The 23,186-nt window shown below is 47.8% G+C and overlaps 1 protein-coding gene across 2 annotated transcripts in view; it reads right to left on the bottom strand.

Annotated features, from left to right (window-relative positions):
• Positions 1–5,609: 5,609 nt before the first annotated feature.
• The window catches only part of NFATC2 (nuclear factor of activated T cells 2), an 85,000-nt gene continuing 67,423 nt past the window's right edge, over positions 5,610–23,186 (bottom strand). For both annotated transcript variants that reach the window (XM_077187301.1, XM_054644321.2), the window contains exon 10: positions 5,610–11,555. In XM_077187301.1, coding sequence (XP_077043416.1) covers positions 11,500–11,555 — 56 coding nt within the window. In that variant the 3' untranslated portion in view covers positions 5,610–11,499. The remainder of the gene's footprint in view (positions 11,556–23,186) is intronic.

Raw genomic sequence — 23,186 nt, 5'->3', positions numbered from 1 at the left:
GGAGGATTTTTCCCACCCTCGGCACAAGGCAGGGGTGAATGTGAGCTGCTCTCACTGAGCTGCACACAGAGCCCTCAGGTGCAAGGAAACTCATCTTTCCCTGGGGCTCAGCCCTGCAGTGTGAGCTCAGCAGCCCTGTTTGGACAGCAGGGGCACAGGAGGGCTCTGGCCATGGGGTGGCCCTGGGGCCCAGCCTGTTCCCTTTGCTGGGGATGCTCTGGGCGTGCCAGGCACTGCTGGGAGAGCTGGAGCTGCTGCTCTGCCCTCACATCTGCCTTTGATTTTCAATCAGAGCTGCCTGGGGAAAGGCCAACTCATCTACAGTGCTCAGGGAGGGTTTTTGTTTGTTTTAAAGGGGCTGCTTTGAGCCAATTTCAGTACCACAGAATTGGTTTTTAATACACTTCCCCCCCCCCCGAATTATAAGTACTTGTGGGTATAGAGTATTTCACATGGATCTTAGGGGGAATTATTATTCACCATGATTTGTTTGTATGTTAAGAAGGCCCAAGACCCTCCTGTAGCAGGGGCACAGCAAAATGGGAACCCAGTGGTCCTCATGGTGCCAGGGATGCTCCTGGGGAGGTGCTGCCTCTGCTCCCTCCTCGGGAACCAGGGAACCTGAAATTTTCACTTCTCTGAGAAGCAGAGGAGGAATTGTCCCAGGTTTTATGTGAAACTTCTGGCACTTTGTTCGGGCTGGTGTCACATCCTCTCCCATTTGTGCTGCTGTGGCAGATGAGGAATTGGCTTTGTACTGAAGATCCATGAAAAGTCACTGTTTAATCAGGAACTTCAAAGGAGCTGGAAAAGGATCCATCTGTGATTCAAGCAGCTCAAGCTTTAGGGGACAAGTCTGGTACCAAAAGGAAAACAACAGAAGGTCTCAGATCACAGAGTTTTCACTCTTTTATGGCAATTTCTCTGTGAATTGCACTAACAGAAAGACTGGCCTGGAACTAACACAGGCTGCAGAAGGACCTCTGGTATTTCTTGCTGACCTTTATTTATCCAGGGCTTCATTTGATACTTTAAAAAGAGTTCTCTGAGTGGAGCATCCAGTTCCTGCTGGAAATGGCTGAGCAGTAACCCCTGGCAGGGCAGGAGTGGGAGTGGGGCAGGGCATCCACCAGTGCCAGGAAAGGACAGAGCAGGCACAGCCAGCCCCTGAGCCCAGCAGAGGGGCTGGGACCATCACAGCCACACCTCTGGGCCCTGTCCTGCCTTTTGTGTCAGTTAGGGCAAAACCTGGGTGAAAATCCTGCACCCCCACAGCCTTGGGACTCCCGGACCCCAGACACCATTTCACCATGGATAAATGTGACCTTTCAGTCTGCTGGAGTCACTTCTTTTTTTCCTTTTTATAAATGATTATTACTCTATAGCTGTTGATTTATATTTTCTATAGCTGGTGGTTTTTTGGCTGAAGGTGCAGGTTTTAGTGCTGAAAATCCACGAGCCCCAGCCTCGCTGTGCCAGCAGGTGTGGCAGGCAAGAGTCTGTCAGAGAACTGGTTCAAATATCTGTCAGAGAACTGGTTTAAATATCTGTCAGAGAGCTGGTTCAAATATCTGTCAGAGAGCTGGTTTAAATATCTGACAGTAATGACTGTGTGCCTGTAGAGCAAAGCCCAGCCTGCAGGAGCCCTCACCTCTTCCTGCTGCATGGCAGAAGCCCAAAAGGGCCCTCAGTGCTGGACAAGCTAAAATCCATCATTCTTCCTGGGTTGTTGTCTTTTTGCCCTCAGAATCTGTGACTGCAGGGCCAGGCTCCTCTCTGCCTCACGTGCACAGTGGAGCACTCAGGATTTTGCATCTCTTCTTGTTTCAGTGTTTGTGGGACATTTTCAGGGAGCTGGGACAGCTTGGCCTGTCTCCTGTGGTGTGTGTAGTGACATTACCAATGCAAGATGAACAATTTTAGCTTTTTAAGGTTCTTAATTGCAATTTAAGGGTTTTTAATTGAAATTTCTTTCCTTCCTCCATGCTTGGCCTTCTGAAAATGAGTTCCTTTTTTAAAAATTCTTTTTTAAGGAAGGAAGGAAAAGCGTTGAGCTTGTGTCTGGCCCTTTCTGTTTGAACAGAGCCCTGTGTGTTACCCCCCAGCACACAAAGGGGCTCTGTGCAGGCAGAGCTGCCTGAGAGGCTCCTTGTTCAGGCCCCTCCATCCCTCCTGCAGATGGGGCAGATTTGCACCAGGGGAGCTGGGGAAGGGAGCAGCCGGCTCTGCTGGCAGGGAGGGCTGGGGTCATTGGTTCATTTAGAAATGAAGGCACGCTGAGGAGCAGAGGGAGAGTGCCAGGCTGGCTCTGCAGGGTGCTGCTGGCACGTGGCAGTGCCACAGGGACAGCCCAGGGCTCCTCAGGTGGGGTGGACACTGGAGTCCCCTTTGGAAGATGGGACTTGGGAAGGGAGGCCAATGGTGAGGCATTGCCTGGACAGTAAAGTCAGTTCAAGGAAATAATGAACTGCTGCACCTGCTGGTGTGAAGCCTCAGGACCTTCACCAGGTCAGGAAGCCATGGGAGCAGTTTCAGGTCCCACCTGGCCATGGGAGCAGTTTCAGGTCCCACTTGGCCATGGGAGCAGTTTCAGGTCCCACTTGGCTGATTTTCAAGCAAAATAAATGCCAAACACATTGGGGGCACGCAGGGATGAAAGGGCAATGCAGGGATGAATGGGAATGTTTTGTGGCTCAGCAATTCCTCCTCCTCCTCCTCGAGGGTCTCAGACCTTTCCCTTCCCTGGTGCTGTGCTGGGTTAGTGAGGGACCAGGCCAGGCTGGGCTGGGCTGTGCCAGGAGCATCCTGGGCTGGGCTGGGCTGGGCTGGGCTGGGCTGTGCCAGGAGCATCCTGAGTTGGGCTGAGCTGGGCTGGGTTGTGCCAGGCCAGGCTGGGCTGGGCTGTGCCAGGAGCATCCTGGGCTGTGCTGAGCTGGGCTCAGGCTGGGCAGTGTCTGCTGCTCCCTCCCAGACCTGCAGCTTTCCTGGCAGTGTCTGCTCAGCAGGCAGGCCATGAGGAAGCCTCTCCCACTCCCTGTGTGCTGGTGGTTTGTGTTAGAGGAGGAATTGCAGCTCTTGGCTCTGCTGGAGAGGAGCTGCTCTGCTTTCCGAGGCGTTGCTCCTCGGTGAGTGTCTCCAGCTGCTCTCCCCTCGGCCCGGGCACTGACTCATGCTTTTTGCCATCACAATAAGTCTGTTTTCATAAACAAAATTAAGTGTGCTGTGTTTATTCATTAGGGAGATTTGAAGTCTCTCAGCAACCAAGAAATATACTTGGTGGGATGATCTCCTCTCCCTACTCCCCCTTTTGTCTTTTAACAGCTGAGTTGGAAGAGAAGCTTTGGGAAAGCCCTGGGTCAGTGTGTGCTGCTGGTGTCAGCACCTCCAGGAGCCTCAGCCACTGCCAGCTGCCTCTGGACAGCTCAGGACTCGGGCTCCAGAGAGGGGAATTGCAAATGGCACAGAGAAATGCTATTGAATAGGATTGAGATTGCTGAGAGACAAATGGAACTAGAAACAAGTTTCAAAGGATGTAAATAAGACTGGATACTTTAGAGAAATGGAATGTGAAAGATGTATTGTAGTAGGACTTATCAAGGGTAATTTTAGATGATTGGCTTTAAGGCATTTCCAGCAAGGTGTGGCTAAAGCTGATAGGCCAAGGAACACTGATAATGTATTGTAATTAAGAAGTAGTTTTTGATTGTGATGGTGTGAATTATAACATCAGTATTGTCTCACCTTTCACAGGAGACTGAAAATGGAATAAAAGTTTTTAAAACTCCTCTCTGGGTCAGAAAAGGGCATAATCCAACACCCTCCATGTGGGTCCCTCCATGGCCAGGCCAGCCCTGCTCCCCTGGTCCCTCGGGTGGGCTCCCAGCCAGGCTGTGCCCAGCTCCCTGCAGATGGCACTGCCACCCTGTGCTGCAGCAACCCGAGGAAATGCAGCCTTCTGCTGTTTGTGGGTATGGCTGAGCAACAGGTAAAGGGTTTATTTTAGTGGCTGCCCCCGTGCCCGCCTGGATTTGGCTTAGTTTGGTCTGTGGAATAAAGAGGTGCCTCTGTGCTGCAGTCACCCCCAGTGCCTGCAGCTCCTGCAGTGCCAGCCTCTCCCAGCAGTCCAGGCTAAGTGATCCCTCAAACCTCAGCAGTTTTCTGTGCAGTTTTGCCCTTTGGGTCAGTAGGAGCTCAGATCCTCTGCTGGGGCTTTGTCTTCCCGCAATAAAATAAATTCAAGCCCCTCTACCCTGGGTTCAGAGGAGCAGCGAGTCCCAGTCAGGCACAGGGATGGGGAAGGTGAGGATGGTGCTGGGTGGGAGCTCCTCTTCCCTGTGAGGAGCAGCCCAGTGAGCCTGGCCACCTGAGCAAGCCAGTGATGATGTATTGAGAAAAGAATCTGCTCTGAAGCTGAAAGGCAGCTCCTTAAATTGCCTAAATTACATCTGTATTTCAGGGAAGAAAAAGAAGCTGTAAATCGCATATTTACACAGCGGAGCACGCGAGTGCTCATATGAGACCCAGATGTTCATTAGAAACATGGGCTTTTCTGCCTTGCTGCTACCCTGAAACTGGGAAAAACTCAGCTATGTTGAAGGGTTACAAAAGAGCGAGTTAAGTCTACAAAATCCAGGAAATTTCCCGTTAAGACAAAAAACCTGGGATAGTGTTGTGGTGCTTTAATTCAGCCCCAAGACGTAAATTAAAGCCAGAGGAGCAGGTCAGGTGCTCAAGTTCTCAGAGCAGAGCTGTGGAATTTCCAGGTTAAGTTACTTAAATTTTCCTGTTGCTGAATAGAGCTGAAATCCTGTGTGCCATATATTTGCTCATCATAAAATGTTCTCTCCTAGCCAGTAACAGCTTCTTTGTTGGCGAAGCCTGTCTGGTTCCTGAGGCTCCCAGCCTTTGTGCAGGGGTTGGGACTTAAGAACTTCCACATGGCCCCTGCTCTGAGGCTTTTGTGAATAAGCAAGGCAAAACACTTGCTCCATGGCCAACAAATGCATGGAATATGGTTTGAATTCTCTGGGTTTAAATGCAAAGGATAATATTGATTTTGTTAAGGTAAATGTCTTTAATTGGACGCTGCATAAACTCAGCTCTCACTGGGCCATAATGGGCTCTGGGCATCCCTCCAGCACAGCAGTATGAAAATGTCTCTTTTAGTGTCTCCAGCAGAGAAATGCAGAATTAAGATTTAGATGAAAAAAAGTGAAATGGAGTCCATCCTCAGACTATCAAAAAGCATCTACTGCTGCAGAAGGACATTTACATAGGTGGAAATGACTGCTTTATTAAGGTCAAGCCTCTGCAGCACCTGTTGGTGTGGATTGTTTGGGGCTTTTCATTGGGGTGGTGAAGATAGAAAATGAGAAGAGGGAAATTAAGAAGTCTCAGTGTGACCAGTCTCAGGCACAGGACCCGACCCAAAGGGGAGCTGAGCAGCTCATTAGTGATGAAATGCTCCATGCTCTGCAATCCTTTTGCACAAGCATTGCTGAGAATTTCTGAGGGTGACAGGGCAAGAAGACAAGTGGGTGACTCAGCCCCCTGATATTCATTTATCAAAGGTAGTAAAGGTGTTTAAGAACAGACTAAACACTCTTGCAGCAGGTGATGCCCTTTCATTTATTGCTAATCTACCATAGTACAGGCAATATATAAAAATACTTTACAGATAGCAAAAAATCATTACATTGGAGGTTAACAACGTTGTTGTAGGAATGTAAATGATATAAACCCCTTTTCAATTGTGAGAGTTGGGTTTTTGAACAGGCAACTTGATTCAAAAGACATCAGTTAGGATGATGTGAGTGACAGTGCTTACTCATGTGTCAAAATATGGCTTTACCTGAACATCCAGGGCAGGGAGGGCTGGCTTGGGGGGAATCACTTCATAATTACACAGATAAAAATGTGAGTGCCAGGCAGGCCAGCACTGCTCAGGCTCCCTGTGCCCAGGTGCCACCAGCACAGTGGTGCCCCAAGCAGAGCCCATCCTGCAATCACTGCAGCACATCTGGGCACTTCTGGGCTTTACAAACGTTATGAATTTCTGAGACTTCTGGAGCTTTCCACCCAATGTTGCTATTTTAGGAGTTACAGAAGGAAACTCAACCCCCCCAGGTAACTTTTTACATTTGAAAACATCTTTGCAGCATCAGCACCTTCGGATGAAATTCATTGCAATGTGCAGGTACTAATTTATATTTTTGTACCGCTGAAACAACACAAATGGCTAAAAAACCTTAAACAGACCAGGGTGGGATGGACACTGGCTGGCAGCTACAGTTGGTGTCAGCTGGGAGCCCTGCAGTTAGAACCAGCAGATACTAAAGACACAGATGCCAATCTGATTTAAAACATTCCAAAAGGTGGATTATTCACTGTGAACTGAGATGAATAAAGGATTACAATCTTCCACGTGTGATGGCAGAGTGTTGCCTCACAGGTAAGAAGCCACTGCCATGTAAATGATGAGGAAAAGAGTTGGTTTCTGGAGAGTTTTACAATTCACCCCACTGAGACCCAGCAGTGGCATCTCTTCCTATTGCACAGGAATATGGAACATAAATAACAAACACTCAGAATTGCAGCTAAACTGGAACATCAGATCATTTTAAGTGGTGTAAAAATTATGAGGATCTGAATCGGTTTAAGATTTGAAATTAAGACAGTCATTTTCCTGAGTCCCATCTGGCAGATCATTGTTCCCTATTAAGTAGCAATTTGGAAAGAAATGCAGGGGAAAAAGTCAGATTGAAATATTTAGAAACATATTTCTGAAGCGTTTAAAGCTGTCTTTGAAGTCTTTGGGAAATTTATCAAATACATCTTTTTCTTTTCTTTTTTTTTTTTTTAGAACAACGACAATTCAACAACAATTGCATAGAAAAGTAAGAAAATGAAAACTGATCCTTTATAAATACAAACCTTAATCCAAAAGTTGTTGCATATTTGGTCAGACAAAAAGCACAGTCACTTTTGTTGCAAAGATACGGATTACAAAATGCATTTTAAAAAACATGCTAGCTACTTTGAGGACTGGTCTAGATATGTTATGAAGCAGCAGCTTTTTATACACTGGAGAATAACATAGTGCTGGTTTTGGAAATCCTCTACATTCAGGAACTGCTGTATTCCTACAGAATGGAGGGGTACATATTTACATGGATACAAATAAAGCAAGTGCAAAACCCATGACTCTTCTACATTCTTTCTCCCAGTAAAAACAACATACATGAGACACTTTCACTCCTCTGCTGTTGCTCAGATCTCATTTTTTGCTCATTCTCATGGAGAAAAACAAAACCAGGACTTTGTATTTCATTGCAAGTATCTTCACAAGCAATTCCTCTCCTGGCAAACTCGACTTCCAACACTCATAACTGACAAAAAAAAATCTTCCTGATATCTGCCCACTCCCACTCCACTCTCAGACTGTTTACATATCATGAATGATGATTTTTATTCTACGTATATTTGATGCAGAGTTTATAGAAGCTCATCCTGTATTCGCAGCCAAAGCTCGGATGGAAAAATGGAAGTTAAAAAAAAATACACACACACACACAAAAGACAAATAAAAAGAGATGAACTTTTGAGTTCCAACATGAACTTCACATGGTGCAACTTTGATGGAAAATGCATTAGAGTTGTTCACCCCGCAGACAAGATATTTGTAGGCCTTTGGTACAATGGCAGGAAGGCACTGTGGTGAAACATTCAGATAACTGAGGAAAGAGAGAATTTCCTCATGTGCAAATATGGCTATCTTCCAGACAAAGTGAGAACAAATTGCTCACAAAATGTATTAACTCTTCCAAGGTTAAGCTCGTGCCTCTACAGAGAGAAAGTTGTACTAAGTAACAGAAATACTAATACTGGAAAAACTCTGCCCAGCAAGAACAGGAAATAATTTAGTACTGTATATATTGAAACTCTTCAGCCTAGCTATATATTTTAAGATATCATTTTCCTTTTTAAAGAGACAACGATGCACAACACTATGCCTGAGGATGCTCCTTTTCTCCGGAAATAAATACAAAGGTGGTTGAAGCTGAATTGTTTAACTACTGCTGCATGGAAAAGCAGATGGGGCAGCAGAGCCTCAGCTCGTGCAGCTGTGGCTGAAGCCCTAAAATTCAGAATACATGGGGTGAAGCCTCCAAGTTGAGCTGCTGGGAGACAACACAGGAGGGACCCGGCTCTGCACGGGGTGTTCACTTCTAACCATGGATAAAATAATCACCCACAGAGAGCAGGGCATGGCCTGGGCTGGCAGGGACCCCAGGCACAGCCAGGGATCCAGGGGCAGCCCCAGCTGCTCTGGGAATTCCAGCCCAGCCCCTGCCCACCCTCCCAGGGAGGATTTTTATCCTCATTTCTGATTTAAAGCCATTTGAAGCCATTGCCCCGTTGTCCTGTCACTGCCAGCCTGTGTAAAGAGCCCCTCTCTGTGTGGGTGTATTATACAAATGACATTGTGCACTGCATTAATACCTATGCATTAAAGAGGAGGAGGGAATACAGCCAATGCAAGCGTGCCTGGAGCACCTGGAGCACATTAAAAACCCCTTCCCCCCAAAAAAAACCCCAAACAAAAAACATCAGCCCCAAAAAAACGGGAAAAACCCCTCAAACCCTAAAAAAACCCCTCCAATCAAACAAACAAACAAAAAAAAGGCAACAAAAGAAAAAGCAACCCCCAGAAATAATCCAACAAATCCAAACCCAAGCCTCTGTTCCCCTCTATAGCAAAGAGCCTGAAGAACACATGAGCACAGTGGAAATAATCTGGTGTATTTGGCTGCAGGGCTGTGCCTGCCTGGCTGCCCTGGGCCCTGAACAGCCTTTGCTCCAAGGTTTCAGCTACTCCTTCCTTTGGGGGGTAATTTATTAAAAGGACATTTCAGCCTCAACAACCCAGAAGGCAGAACTTAAACACTGACCTTTCCCTTTGCTCAGATCCAGCACTAGATTTTACTTCTAACCCCCTTTTCTAAATTGATATTATCAAAAAATAAATATGCAAAAAATTATTCTCCTAACTTGATGAGTAGTTGCTGCAGAGAATCACCAGAGCAGCAGCAGCAGCAGCAGCACATCTCACATCTGAAAGGACCTTCCTGGGCTTCTTTCAGCTTCCATTTAAAATCCAGCAAAAGAGAAGGTTCTGCCAGTAATCTGAAGATTCTTTTTTTTTTTCTGTGGATGGGTTTCCGTTGTTTTTTAAATTTCTCCTATACTTTACAGGTTGGATCATGGAAAATGTTTGATACATCCAAGTATGAAACTGGGGAGATGCATTTGGTCTGTTCTTTTACTCAGCTATAGCACAGAACTTCTGACAAGGCAACTTTTGGCCTTTAGAATATGTCAAAATTGTCTCATTCATCAGACTGCACTAAAAACCCCTAATATGTGTCAGATTCTGGCCCAGTGACAGCTTTTAACAATCCAAAAGAGCTTTTTGAGGCGTGTGAGCCAGTCAGGCCTGCTGAGTGCTGCCTAACAGGAATTCCCCTCTTCAGCAGGGCTGGGCCTCACTTTTGTTTCTGGAAAAGGCAGCAATTAAAAAATTAAAATTAAAATGAAAAAAGGCCATTTTCACCTGTGCAGGTCCAGGCTGGGGCTTGGCCAGGGCACCTGCAGGGCAGAGCTCACCAGGAGAGCACCAGGGAGGCACCCCAGGAGTTTGGGGTGTTGGGATAGAGGGAACTCATTTTGGGGTGAAAGATCTGAACCCCACAAAGCAGGAGTAGAAGCCAGGGGTGCCATTAATGCCAGGCTGGGATGTGCAGGGCTCTGCTCTGGGTCTGGATCTGAGCTGGGCTGAATCTGGAGTTCAGAGCTGCTCTTGTGATGTTCAGACTTCTGTTCAAGAGCCAAATTTTAGCTGAGCCCCAGCTCAGGTGTTCTGAAGAACCTAATGCTTCTGTCTCCCACTCTAACCCCAGGACCTTGCAGAGTTTAAGCTTTCAGTGGCAGAAAATATATTCTTTCTGATAGTCCTGAAGAGATTTTAGTTGGACCAAGCCATGCTGTGCAGGTATTGTGCAAAACCTTTCTTGAGACATTGGGGAACCAATTTTGAGGCTGCTCTGCTGTATTCCCATCCCCTCACTCCTGCTGTGAGCAGTGGACACTGCCAAGTTTACTGTGACACAACTGAAAACTGGATTAATTTCACTGTGCTCTAGAGCAGAGCTCAGGCTCTGCATTCCTGAAAATATCAGCATTCCTTATTTATAAAACCAGGAAAGATTGCTATGGAATTCCTAAAATGTTATGGCTATCTTTGACTGTACACTGGTTACCCACTCAGAAGCCTTTTATCCCTGACTCCCTAAATATTCTAACTTGTACAACTGCAGGTGGCAGTGGTTACCTGGAATGTGCTAAGCAGGAGTCAGGACAGGATATTCTAACACACGAAGCAAAACATAACAGAATACTAACTCCCATGGAAATGGAACCTTTCCAGGAATTGCTGGTAGCTTTGCAAAGCTAAAGAGGCCAGGTGAATATAAATAAGTGTCTAATTTCTCTGGAATGTATGGCTTCTGTAAGATGCAATTATTTTCCTCTGCAGCTTGGGTGAGTAAATGTGCCAGCTGCTAAATGAGACAAGGTATGAGCCAAGAGCAGGTTCTACATGAAAAGAAACAGCAAAAATTTGATAGAGAGAAAATATCTAAGGTGTGTTCATATACTGCCTAAATACTAATAAGGATCAATCATAAAATCTTTGGATTTACTGTGACTCCTATATATTAATCTCTGGTTTACCTGGGTTTATTTTACCTTGGGGCAAGCATTTGCAACTGCTGAATTGCTCTTTTCACTGGTTGGTTATGAGAATCCCTCTCTTTCAAATTCCTATCCAGCCTGACAAGAAAAATGAAGAAAACTGGATTGGGCTGAGATCTCCTGTTTGAAATACCAACCCCAGTGCTCAGAGCAAACTGGCTTTGATCCTGGACTGGCTGAAGGCTGAGCGAGCTTGGCTGCCTCAGTTCCCTGCAATAATGACATTTCTCAGGAGGGCTCTGTGACCTGCAGGGCACATCACTGTTGGTGCCCTGCAGGATGGTGCTCCTGCTCCATGAATAGATTGCTGTGTTCCCTCTGCCCACCCCAGTGCCCTGCCCAGGGCACGGCTCCTGCGTTCCCCCACGGATGGACGGATGGATGGACGGACGGACGCACAGACAGATGGGCTGCAGCAGGCCTGAAGTGTTTCCTCAGACAGATGCTCTGTTCCAGGAGAACAATGTGGTCTCTGGATGGAAGGAAGGGTGTCCTGCGTGCTGTTTACACACAGAGGTGCGAGGTGCTCAGCCAAGGCTGTCATTGGTGCCAATTCATTGTTCCTTGCACTGAGTCTCTGCCTGGAGATGAACTGCAAAGGAAGCCAGAGGTTGCAGGGGCACTGGAAGGATCTAAGAGGTCACTTGTGGAAGGATTTGGTAAAAGTTGTCTCACAAATCTCTTCTTCTATGTCTGACTTCTGGCAGGGAGTCCGGAAAATTCCTTCCTGATAATTTCGTTAACTGGGAAATAAAAGAAAGAGGAGGAAACATTAAAGCACTTCCAACATCAGGACAAGTAAAAAGTAAAAGCAATCCTTGGGCAGTCAAGCTGCAAACATCCCCTCTGCATTCATAACTCAATTTCAATAAAATCTAAATAAAAGAGTTTTAGGAGGGGAGGGGAGAGAGGGGTTTTTTTAGGAAGGAGGGGAGAGAGGGGGTTTCACTGCATTCAACATGATTCAGGTGCCATAGAACAGAGAGAGGTGTGCCCAGGGCCTGCCCCAGCCCTCACACACACTGCCTGTGCCACAGGCACTGCCCTCACCCCAGGGGAAAAGGGAGGAACATCTCCAGCTATCCAAGCATTTCCACAGCTTCACTAGGCTGAACGAGAAATACTTTAAAGAGAAAAAGGCCAGGTTTGGAGGAAATACAGTGGACAGTGATGAAAACACAGAGGCTGCAATTCAGGTGAAAAAGTTTGCATTTGGGTGGTTTATGTTTGGAATTTTTTTAATCCCACTCTAGACTCTAGCTGCTTTACATCTTTATTATCATTTATTTGCAGAGTGGAGCACAAACACCCTGCACTGTTTGTGGGAGAGGCTGGGACAGGCCTGTCAATAAAGCTCAAGGGAAGACACTGAAGAGCTCTGCTGTCTGTTTAAAAGTCAGAACAATATCACTTTAATTACAACAGCCAACGTCTCCTGGGAACTTTCCACACTCACTTGCCTAAAGCACCCTCTGGCACCTCCTGGAACAAGAATTCTCTCTCTAGAATTCAGGTGCTCCCTGGAATTTAGGTGCAGAACTCCAGAACTGCCTTTTTGGGGCTCCATTTCACCTGCAGCCCCTGGGTGCTGTATTCAGCACAGTGTGCAAACTGCTCAGTTACTCTGATTTGCCTTAAAACAAGAAAACTGAATTTTCTAGGTTCCAGACCCCAGATCTAAATGACTTCTCCCTACTGATATTTAAGGGCTGAAACAGGGACTAATTCAAACCAAAGCAGGCCCTCACCCAAGACTGATTAATCCTCAGGTTTGCAGCTCTAAGACTCCTCTATATTCTATCAAATTTCTAATAAATGTTTATGAGAAACATTAATTAACATAGTATTAACTTACATAGAATTTCAGTACTTCCCCCTATCTAAAAGACCTGGTGCCTAGTCTCTGGGAAGGGGAACACATGAATTAGTTTTTAGTATTTACAATTCATGGTTTGAAATCTCCTTCCTCTCTGCATGCTGGGATTTGTCTCTGAGGAAGTAAAATCTGGATTTTTTCAAAGCTCCATGTTGCTGCTGGACCTGGGGGGCTCAGAGATCCCACCAGTAACAGCCCATGGCTCAGCTCTTCCCAATTCTGGCTGGGAGATGCCTGATTTGAGCCAGACTGGGGCCTCCTGGAGATGATTTGGGTGAGAAAAGCAGAATTCCTGCCCAGCATCCCACCTGCCACTGCCAGCTGCTGGCTCTGGGGTGACTTGAGGCAAAGGAGGAAGGTTTGGGTGCTCGGGCAGGGCTGCTCTGCAGTGCAGGGCAGCAGCCAGAGGGAGGGGAGGTTGGTCCAGCCTGACAGAGCCTCCCCTGCTCACTCACAGCTTCCTGCCTGCTCTACCCAGGAAATGACAGGAGCAGGTCTTCAATGGAAAGTTTTCACAGCCTCAGCTAAAAATAGCAGTGAGGTAAAAGAAGTGGGCACCCACTCTTAGAGGGTCATTTCCTTCTGAGAAACAAGTGGGCTGAGGCTGCAGGCAATTTATTTATCAACACACTTGTTTGTGCTACCAAAAATACCACAGATGAGTTTTACCTATCCCTTTCATCTACTACAGTCATGGAAATAGCAGAGCCAGCAGTCATCTGCATCTAGGAAGGGTTAAATATGAAGTGAAACACAGCAGATAATTCAGTGGAGCTCTCTGAAGAGGCTTTGAGGGTCCAGCTTTGGTTGTTCCCTCTTTAGGGCCAGCTCTGGCTCTGGCCAGGTTGGATGCTGTGGTGAAGTGCTGACTCAGCCTGCAAACTTCACTTTCCCTCCCCTGAGGTCAGCAGTGGCTTCTGTGGGCTGAGGTTACAGGGGGCTGCAGCCTGAGCAGGGCTGAAAGGTGCAGGGGAAGATTGTGAAGCATGAACCCCATGGACAGGCACACCCAGGACTGCTCCCTGCCAGCTCTCCCACGTGGAAAATTGGGGTTTTTGTGAGAACCTGAGTGTCAAGAGCTTCCTGTTATCAGCTGGCCTGAATGCCCCACAGCCACCCTGAGCTTCACCCAAATCCAAGTGGTGAGAGGAGTGTTAGGTGCAGGTGAGGCTGGGCATCACTAGAGTGTGTCAGGGCTTGTCCCAGCACTAAACCCTACAACCAGAGTCCCTAAGGCCAATCAAGATGTAAATAAATTAACAGGGATGATCCCAAGGCATGGCTGGCTCTCCAAGCTGGAAATGACCTCCAGCCCAAGGCCAGTGAGATCACACATCCCTGGGGATCTGCTCCAGGACTGTGTGCCCACAGCCAGGGCTACCCAAGAGACCTGGGCTTCCACAGAAGGCTGCCCCAAACCAGAAACTGAGCCTGAACCAAATCTGCCTGGAGCAAACCAGCAAACTGAGCCTGGACTAAGCCAGAAACTGAGCCTGAACCAAACCAGAAACTGAGCCTGGACTAAACCAGCAAACTGAACCTGAACCAAACCAGCAAACTGAGCCTGAACCAAACCAGAAACTGAGCCTGAACCAAATCAGAAACTGTACCTGAACCAAACCAGAAACTGAGCCTGAACCAAACCAGAAACTGAGCCTGAACCAAATCTGCCTGAACCAAACCAGAAACTGAGCCTGGACTAAACCAGCAAACTGAACCTGAACCAAACCAGAAACTGAGCCTGGACTAAGCCAGAAACTGAGCCTGAACCAAACCAGAAACTGAGCCTGAACCAAACCAGAAACTGAGCCTGAACCAAATCTGCCTGGACTAAATCAGCAAACTGAGCTGTGCCTAAACCTCAGAGGAAGCCCAGAGCATGTGCTGAACCTGCTGGTCTGAACTCCCAGCTATCTCTTTTTGGCAGTGTGGTTAAAATGTATCTCAAGTATCAGTTGTCATTATTTGCTCATTTCTAGCTGAGAGGAACAGGAGATGATGTGATTAATAAATAAAACATTGCTGTTTAAGGTGCCTGGCACTGGTTGCTCTGGAGCACACCACTATTGATCTGGTTAATGAGAGAACTGATTAAATGAGGCCACAGGCACATATGCAAAGATAATGAAAAATTAAATCATAAAGAAAGATATTGAGATCACAGCTGCCAGCAGCCTGCCTGGGCACCCTTCAGCATGTCCTGTGTCACCTCCTGCTGCTGTAGGAGTGGGACAGAGCCCTGGGGGTGCCAGGGAGGTGACCCAGAGGCTGCTGGAACTGTGGGGGCAGTCTGTGTCCCTGGTGGGCATCAGCCCCTGCCCCAGGCCCCAGTGACAGCCAAGCCTCCCCCTCATCCTCCCAGCTGGAAACTGGGCTGAGTTCCTGTGGGGTGACACAGAGACAAAAGGAGCCCCTTGAGGGGGCAATGTCACCCTGTGAGGTGCCACACTCACCCCTCTGCACCTGTGCCACCCCACAGATCCCCCTGGGTACCAGGGGTGCCAGGGGTGCTGCATACAGGTGGCAGTGACCCTCTGGGGACAGCTCCACCTGTGCCACCCCATACAGGTGGCAGTGACCCTCTGGGGATGATCCCACAGATCCCCTGGCTACCAGGGATGCCATGGGTGTTCCACACAGGTGGCACTGACCCTCTGGGGACAATCCCACAGATCCCCTGGGTACCAGGGATGCCATGGGTGCTGCACACAGGTGGCACTGACCCTCTGGGGACAATCCCACAGATCCCCTGGGTACCAGGGATGCCATGGGTGCTCCACACAGGTGGCACTGACCCTCTGGGGACAATCCCACAGGTCCCCTGGGTACCAGGGGTGCCATGGGTGCTCCATACAGGTGGCACTGACCCTCTGGGGATCCTGCAGCAGTTTGGGGCCCCTCAGGAAGGCAAAGCTCAGCCCCAGAGGCTCCTCCCTGCAGTGCTCCATTGTCCTGCCACGGCCAGCAGGAACTGGGACACGCAAAGCAAAGCCCTGGGCAGGAACTGGTGCAGCAAAGCTGACCCTGGCTGGCAGAGTGCCCTCAAACCTGCCCTGCCTGGAAGGATGGGATCCTCTGGATGCTTCAGCCCAGCATGCACAGCCCCACCTCTCCTTCCCTGCCCACCAGGCCCCAGCTACCTCAGGACAGCTCTGTGCTACACAAGTGGGGAAGAAAAAGAATATTAAAATAAAAAAAAATTAAATAAAATTAAATATTTTAAACCCTCTACGCCAAATAAAAAGGTGGCATGACTTCTTAATTGAAAAAATAAATAAATAAAGGTTAAGAGAAACACACAGCTGGAGAAAAGGCAGAAAAATACCAATTACCTTTCTTTTTGATTGCTTGGATCAAAGATCACAGTCATTCTTTTTCATATAATGTTTTGTATCCAGCTAAGGTGTGTATCTATCAGCTCTGAAAAAGATTTGCAAAACCATTTTTGAGAAAAAAAGGTAACCTTTGACCTATGCTGCACGGCCAAGTGTTACAGCTTTCACTACTCTTCCACTTTGTGGGTTAATTTCATAAAAGGACATTTCAGCATAGACAACACACAAGGCAGAATTTTACCCCTGACCTCTCTGTTTGCTCAGATCCAGCAGGAGATTTTACTTTTCCCCCCCTCTTTTCTCAACTGATATTATCTAAAAATGAATATTCCAAAACTTACACTCCTAGATTGGTGACAAAAGTGAAAAGCTGATGATTTGGTCTGAGACTCCAGAATTTTGCCTTTGCAAAATTCACTGTTCTGGTCACCCCAGTGCCCAAATAAGATCCAAAGTCAGTCCCTTTCAATTGAGAGATGCAACCACAGTGGCTGTGAAAATCAGACTTTGCCTTAATTGCACAGAACAGGAAAGATCTGAGTAAAGAAGTCATGAAAGTTACAGTCTTTGCTTCAAATGCAAGTAAGGTGAATTATTTTCCTCAGGAAAAGGCAGTATTTAAAATTTTCTGCCTTTTTAAAATTTCCTAATCTTTTTAGATTTCTTTTGAATTCACCATGAAAGCATTTGGCACTCCTGCAAAACCATGTGGAAAAAATAATAAAAATTCGCAATATTAAGGAGCAAAAAGTGCTTCTTAAAAACCAAGTTTGGAGTGCAGGATTCAGAAGTGTCTTTGCTGCTGGATTTCAGGTGACTATATATAGAAAGGAAGTATTTTCCTTGGCTCCCAGGGATTGTGCAGCCACGTATCATGCCCTGGAACCTCCCACTCAGTACACAGCCTATTTTATATTCTGCATCCTGGAAAATCAGCTCCTGCACACGAGAGCACAGCGACTCCCTGGCTGGGAAATACCAGTCTGGGTGCACCAGGCACAGGGAGCCCAAACCAACAAACTGTGCTGGGGAAAAGTACTGGGCTTGTTTTAGAAACCAACAGCAATTAAAGGCTTTTTTCCTGGAAAATGGGGACGTACAATCACTGAGGTGTTCTCGGTGTAAAGGTTTAATTACACATCAAACCCAGGGCTCCCTCCTCACTGAAATAATGCCAAGAGATGCACCCTGCATCTGCCTTGTCCTGCTTATCCCCCACAGAGTCTGTGTGACCCGAGACCCTCCTCAGCACCCTCCAGCCCAGCAGCAATCAGCTCCCCTCCATTAATTAAGCCAACTCTTGGAAGACTTGCTGACCTCAAACTAAGTGGCAACTCAAGTCCCAGGATGCATTTTTGCTGTGGGAGTATCAATAGACTCCAAAGCCATTGGCATCTTTCCATGAATTTAGCAACATAATGCAGATATCTGATGGAAAACAGAATCTAAATAAAATGCATATTTTTGGCTAAAGCCCATCCCAACTGAAATCAATATCTGAACTGCTCTGGATTTACAGGATCTGGATTGCACCATGACATTTAAACATCCTTCCCTTATATTTCAGCACAGTGCCAGAGTGAGGTGCAAAAATTAAACAATTGGTATCTTCAGTATTGTCCTACCCAAATTTAACAGTAAGCTGGGTGTGCCTGCAAGAAAAGAGCAAAAAATAAAGATAGCATTTCTGCTAAAAACATTCAATGCCCTAAATGCACTGTAGATCAAAACCAGCAGGAAGGAAGTACTCAAAACACAAATCTGTCTGTGACACCACCTCAGAAACACTAAGGGTTCTCTAAGCACTTTCATTATTGTCACTGTACTTCCAGAAAAGATCAAGAGCCTCAAAGCTGGCAGGAAAAGTGACCCAGAGGGGAATGGGGGGACTCCAGGGCCGGGAGCTCTGTCATCATCCTGCCATGTGGCCCTGGCCAAGCATCCCTGAAGGACCAGACCTGGTACAGATCTGCTTTGGGCTGCAAAATGCACAAAGGCTGGGAGGTCACACTCCTGGAACCCCAATAATCCCTGCTCAGCTAAGAGAAACCAGCCTGAGAGGTGACAACCTCCACAACATGAGCTGCACCCTCTGCAAATCCACTCTGCTGTGTGTGGGGATCTGGGAGCAGAGAGCAGCACCCCCAGGAGCCCTGCAGGAGGGTTTTAAAGTCCTTAGGCAGGACTGCAGACCCTTGAGAGCCCAAAGCACCATCAGGTGCTCAGCTCACACAGGCAGGAGGAGAGTTAGAGCACAAATGACACGGAAAATGGGGCAGGAGGACAATTACAGCACAAATGACACAGAAAATGGGGCAGGAGGAGAGTTACAGCACAAATGACACAGAAAATGGGGCAGGAGGACAATTACAGCACAACTGACACATTCTCCTGCAGAAACAGCTGCCAAAGGCTGCCCTGCATGAGCTGCAGGGAACAGTCCTAAGGCTGATGGGTGCCATTTGTGGTGCTTTCAGTTATCTCATCCATTTGATCCCTGTTTGAACCCACTGGGTTAAGTTTTCCATGAGCCAGGGAATTGTGATATGTGCAGGCACACATGCACACACATGAGCTGGGATTCTATCCTGGCTGCTGGCTACCACAAAGAGCAGTTGTTGCTCCAGAGGGTGATTTCCTGTTTGCTTGATGGATTTCAGTATTTAGTCACCACTTTTTTCAACAGGCAGTTCTAAGACTGGTGCAAGCCCTGCCTACACATGCACTGGTGGAAGAAGGGGCACCTTCAGGAACAATTTCATGTCCTTTTCCTCCTGCCCCAGCAGGCTTCAGCAAATGCCTGTGGGCAGCCCTTGGAGCTGTTCTGCAGGCTCAGACTCCCTGAGCTGGGTTTGGAGGGTTGTGTCAGACACTTGGAGCAGAGCTGGGAGAGGCACCTCAGCAAACTGGGGTGGTTTTGTTTCTTTAAATCTCATTCTCTACACCCTTTCTCTGCCCAGAGCACTGCAGGCACTGACACAAACCCAGGGATGGTGCTCAGGGTGGCACCCAGGGCCAGGCCCTTCCCAGGTTACTGACCAAGGACTGGCTCTGGGTATCAATGCCAGAGCTACATGGGCATGAAACAAAAGCTCCTGTATTCCTGTTTGCTAGGATGGTGATAAACATCCTGTGCTTTATCAGGTAAACCCCTGAAGCCTGTTTAGTCACCACACAGGAGGCAGAAAGGGGCTGCAAGGAGCTGAGCTGGCTCTGTGCAGCTCCTCCACCAGTGTCAGCAGCTGCTTTGGGAAGAGTACCTTGAAAGTGGAAAACTAGATCAGCCTGGGTGTGATGAGGAACTCCAGGCCACCGTGGATTTGGTTTGTAGTAGCTTTCCATAACAAAGTCTTTTTTTAACTGACTTTCTTTCTGCTCACATATATTTAGATCTGACTTTCATTCTGCAGCACTCTGATGCCAGAGAGTTTTGGCTGCAATTGCAAGGAAGGGACACGTGTTTGAGTCATGGAGTTGGCTCTCTCTCCTTGATACTTAGTGAGTTACTGAGAAAAGATGAAGTTTGTATTTAGCTTTAGTTTACATGCAACAAGACCAAGTAAAATATTCCAAGTAGAATGAGCACATAATAAATAAATACACAAAAACTTATACCAGAAGGGGATGGAGTTAATTTTATAAACCATGTAACTTGGCTAAACCCATGCAGAAATATTAGGCTGATGGACTGAGGCTTAGGAACCACAAGGCAAGAATCCTCATTTTGTCACTGCTAACTCTTGACTGTGCTGCTGCAAAGCACAAGGGAGAAGTGTGCTCCTGTCTGGTTTATTGTGCTTGGTTTGGGCCTCAGGGATTTGATCCACACTTGCTGAGATAAGCAGTGTCATTTGGTACTAAGACACATTTCTTTTAGATCAAAAGCAGCACAGCCAGAGGAGGCTGGCGATGCAGCAGCACCTCGTGGTTTAAAACCTGATGAAATTGGAATTGGACACCACAACACCCCTAAAACAGCAACTGCAGGGAAAGCACACGAGCAACAACTCTCTATCCACGTCACTGTGCAGTTTCATCATTCTCCTAAAGTTAACCTATTTACTGGGGCAGGGTGAGTCATTCAGCAAAGTGATTCAAAAACAGAGAGAGAAAAGGGAATGGATGTGAGAAAGGCATTTTTTACAGGAAATAATTGGGGGGAGGGCAGAAGAACAGCTACAGCACGTTCAGGATTAGCTGAAAGTACAAGATAGGCAATGCTGCTGCTTTTTTATTTCTGTCACAAAGGAACCCCCAGAACAAATATTTAATTGAGGGGAAACAAACCATGTAACAAATATTTAATTAAGGGAAAACAAACCATATTAAGCCTTCCCTTTAGGCAGTTTTGCAGGGGATGAACAGTCAATAATGGAATCTTTTCCCTCCCTTGAGCTCTAGTGCTTATGTCTGTTAATCCACAAAACTATTCACTGGCTCTAATTCTCTGGCATCTTATCTTGTGCTGTGTCTTCACTCTGACACGTCCCCTCTGAAGGGCTGTGAGCCCTGCAGAACCCCAGCCTCTCCCCACTCCAGCCTTCCCTCCTGACACGTCTGAACTGAATCCTGAGCCTGGTTCTCAGGGGAAAACAGCAGAAAATCCCCATCCTAAGGTAACAGGGAAGATGCACAAGTGGCCTGTGAGGAATTGTGCCAAGCAAACCCAGCTCCTCTCTGCCCAGACATGCAAATCTCCCTCTGCCTGCAATTCCTCTGCTGGACAAGCAGCCCCAGCCCAGCCAGCCTGCACGAGGCAATGGCTCCCAGGTGCTTGACTGTCAGCAGGACCACGGGCACAGGCACCACACTGGGCAGGGGAACACACAGCATCACTTTCACACACAGATTATTTCTTCTATCATGCCTCACATCCTTCCACAAATGAATACTTGGGAGAAGATTGTTCCCCCCTTTGGGAAGGGCCTCCAAGGGCAGAGATGGGCAGCAGCTCTGCAGTCCTGCCAACAGCAGTCCAGCACTTGGGGGCTGCAGTTACTGCTCCCAAGGCAGCTGGAAAGCAGCCAGACCATGAAATATTTAACTGCTTACTGACAGAGTGTTACAATTCACATCTAATAATGTCAAGGAGGTGCCACATACAAGATACTGTGTGCCTGCCCACATCCAGCTGTTTGCTCTTATTTTGCACTTTGACTGGAACTCCTTTGAGGGAGGAACTGCTTTTTTTAACTGTGGAGTCAAAGCAGCATCTGCCACAACAGAGTGCTGGGGTTTCTACCATAAAATAATGTACTAATAAAAATACTATCCAATACTATGGGGTACATGTATAAATCAGAGAACACGAGACAGACCTAATTATAAAGAGACAGGGATAACTGGGAAAAGGAGTGCAAAAGACCAGGGGAGCAGATACTGTAACTGGTTTTACATCTTGCCTCAAGAAGGCCAGGAACATCTGACAGTAAACAGCTTGAGAGAACAAGAAAAATGTTATCTGCATCATCCAAAGCCTTCAAACTTTCAATCTGAATCAATGGCATGAACAAGAAAACTTTTGTTTTCAATACGAAGAGAAGACGAAAGAAAAGAAAAAGCATTAAAGGAAAGAGAAAAGAAGGGCTATCAATTACCAGAAACACAATGAGCTCCTCCATGTCCAGCAGAGGTTCACCTTTAGCTGAAGTGCAGCCCATACTGCTGAGGTTGGGCAATTCCCAATAATGAATTACAGCACAATAGCAATAACCTCCATTTGTTCAGAAATTAGCCCTCAATTATTTCCAGATCTCCTGCAATCAGTTCAGATATCCCAATTCCAGATCAAGATGCAGGAACCACCACCCAAAGAGACTGCCCCAGGGAATCCTTCCTGGGCTGTAATGATGAGCATCCCCAGTTTCCAGCTGTGAGGTCTGGGGCTGTGTGGGTCCCCAGGCCCGGCAGGCAGGAGTGAATGCTGTGCTCAGGCAGTGTCCCAGGGGCACGCTGCAAGCTCTGGAATACCTGGCAGGCCCATCCTGATCTCTCCAGCTGTGTAACCATGCTCTCCTTCAAACACAAGTGTGCTCAGCCAGCTCAGAGCTCCGTGCCTCATATTGAACCTATTACTTTGCATTTAACCATGCACTGCTACGCTTCCTGGGAGAATTCCAACCCAACAACAGCGCCCTTGGAACCACAGCATGATAAAACACCCTCCTGCCCGAGAGAAAGATCAAACTTGCTTAGCTTTGACGTGATCTCATCGGAGCCCAGCACACACTCAGCAGCAGTTGGCAGGCTGGGAATGGGGATTCAGTGGGAATGCTGTCTGTCCTGCAGAGGGAACCAGCCACGGACAGCTGGAACACACAGCAGCAGCAGCAGGGCCAAGGGCACATCCCCAGCAGTCCCTGTGAGCAGTGCTGGCAGGAGGGTGGCTGCCAGCAGGACAGAAATGGCCTGGTCACACACACAGAGCAGGGCCCCCACATGGAGCCTGCAGCAAGGCCAGCTCCTAAAGGGACCTGGGCAGCTCACTCTGAACTGGAGCTCTGACACCCAGCCATGTGTCACAGCACACACACACAGCACATGTCACCCTCAGGATGGGGCACAGGCCGTGCCCAGCACCTCTGGCAACACCACAGAGAGTCCTGAGCAGGACTGGGAACATCCTTTGGGATGGCCTAAGGGAATGGCCTTGGGATGGCCTAAGGGAACAGCCTTTGGGATGGCCTAAGGGAACGGCCTTGGGATGGCCTAAGGGAACATCCTTTGGGATGGCCTAAGGGAATGGCCTTGGGATGGCCTAAGGGAATGGCCTTGGGATGGCCTAAGGGAACGGCCTTGGGATGGCCTAAGGGAATGGCCTTGGGATGGCCTAAGGGAATGGCCTTGGGATGGCCTAAGGGAACAGATTTTGGGATGGCCTAAGGGAGTGGCCTTGGGATGGCCTAAGGGAATGGCCTTGGGATGGCCTAAGGGAACGGCCTTGGGATGGCCTAAGGGAACAGCCTTGGGATGGCCTAAGGGAACGGCCTCTGGAATGGCCAAAGAAAGCAGCAGGACGTGTCCATCCTCAGCTGTGCTGGCCCAGCTCGAGAGGCTCAGACACTTGGCCATGGGCTGCAGGCCATCTGCAGAGCCTGTCCCAGCCAGCTCTGGCTGTGCCCTGGCACTGCAGGCCTGCCTGGCAGGGAGCACATGCCATGCTT

This window comes from Agelaius phoeniceus, chromosome 17, assembly GCF_051311805.1.
Source record: "Agelaius phoeniceus isolate bAgePho1 chromosome 17, bAgePho1.hap1, whole genome shotgun sequence".
NCBI lineage: Eukaryota > Metazoa > Chordata > Aves > Passeriformes > Icteridae > Agelaius > Agelaius phoeniceus.
Note: the sequence above shows the minus strand (reverse complement) of the source record. Positions and strands in the feature narration are given on the sequence as shown.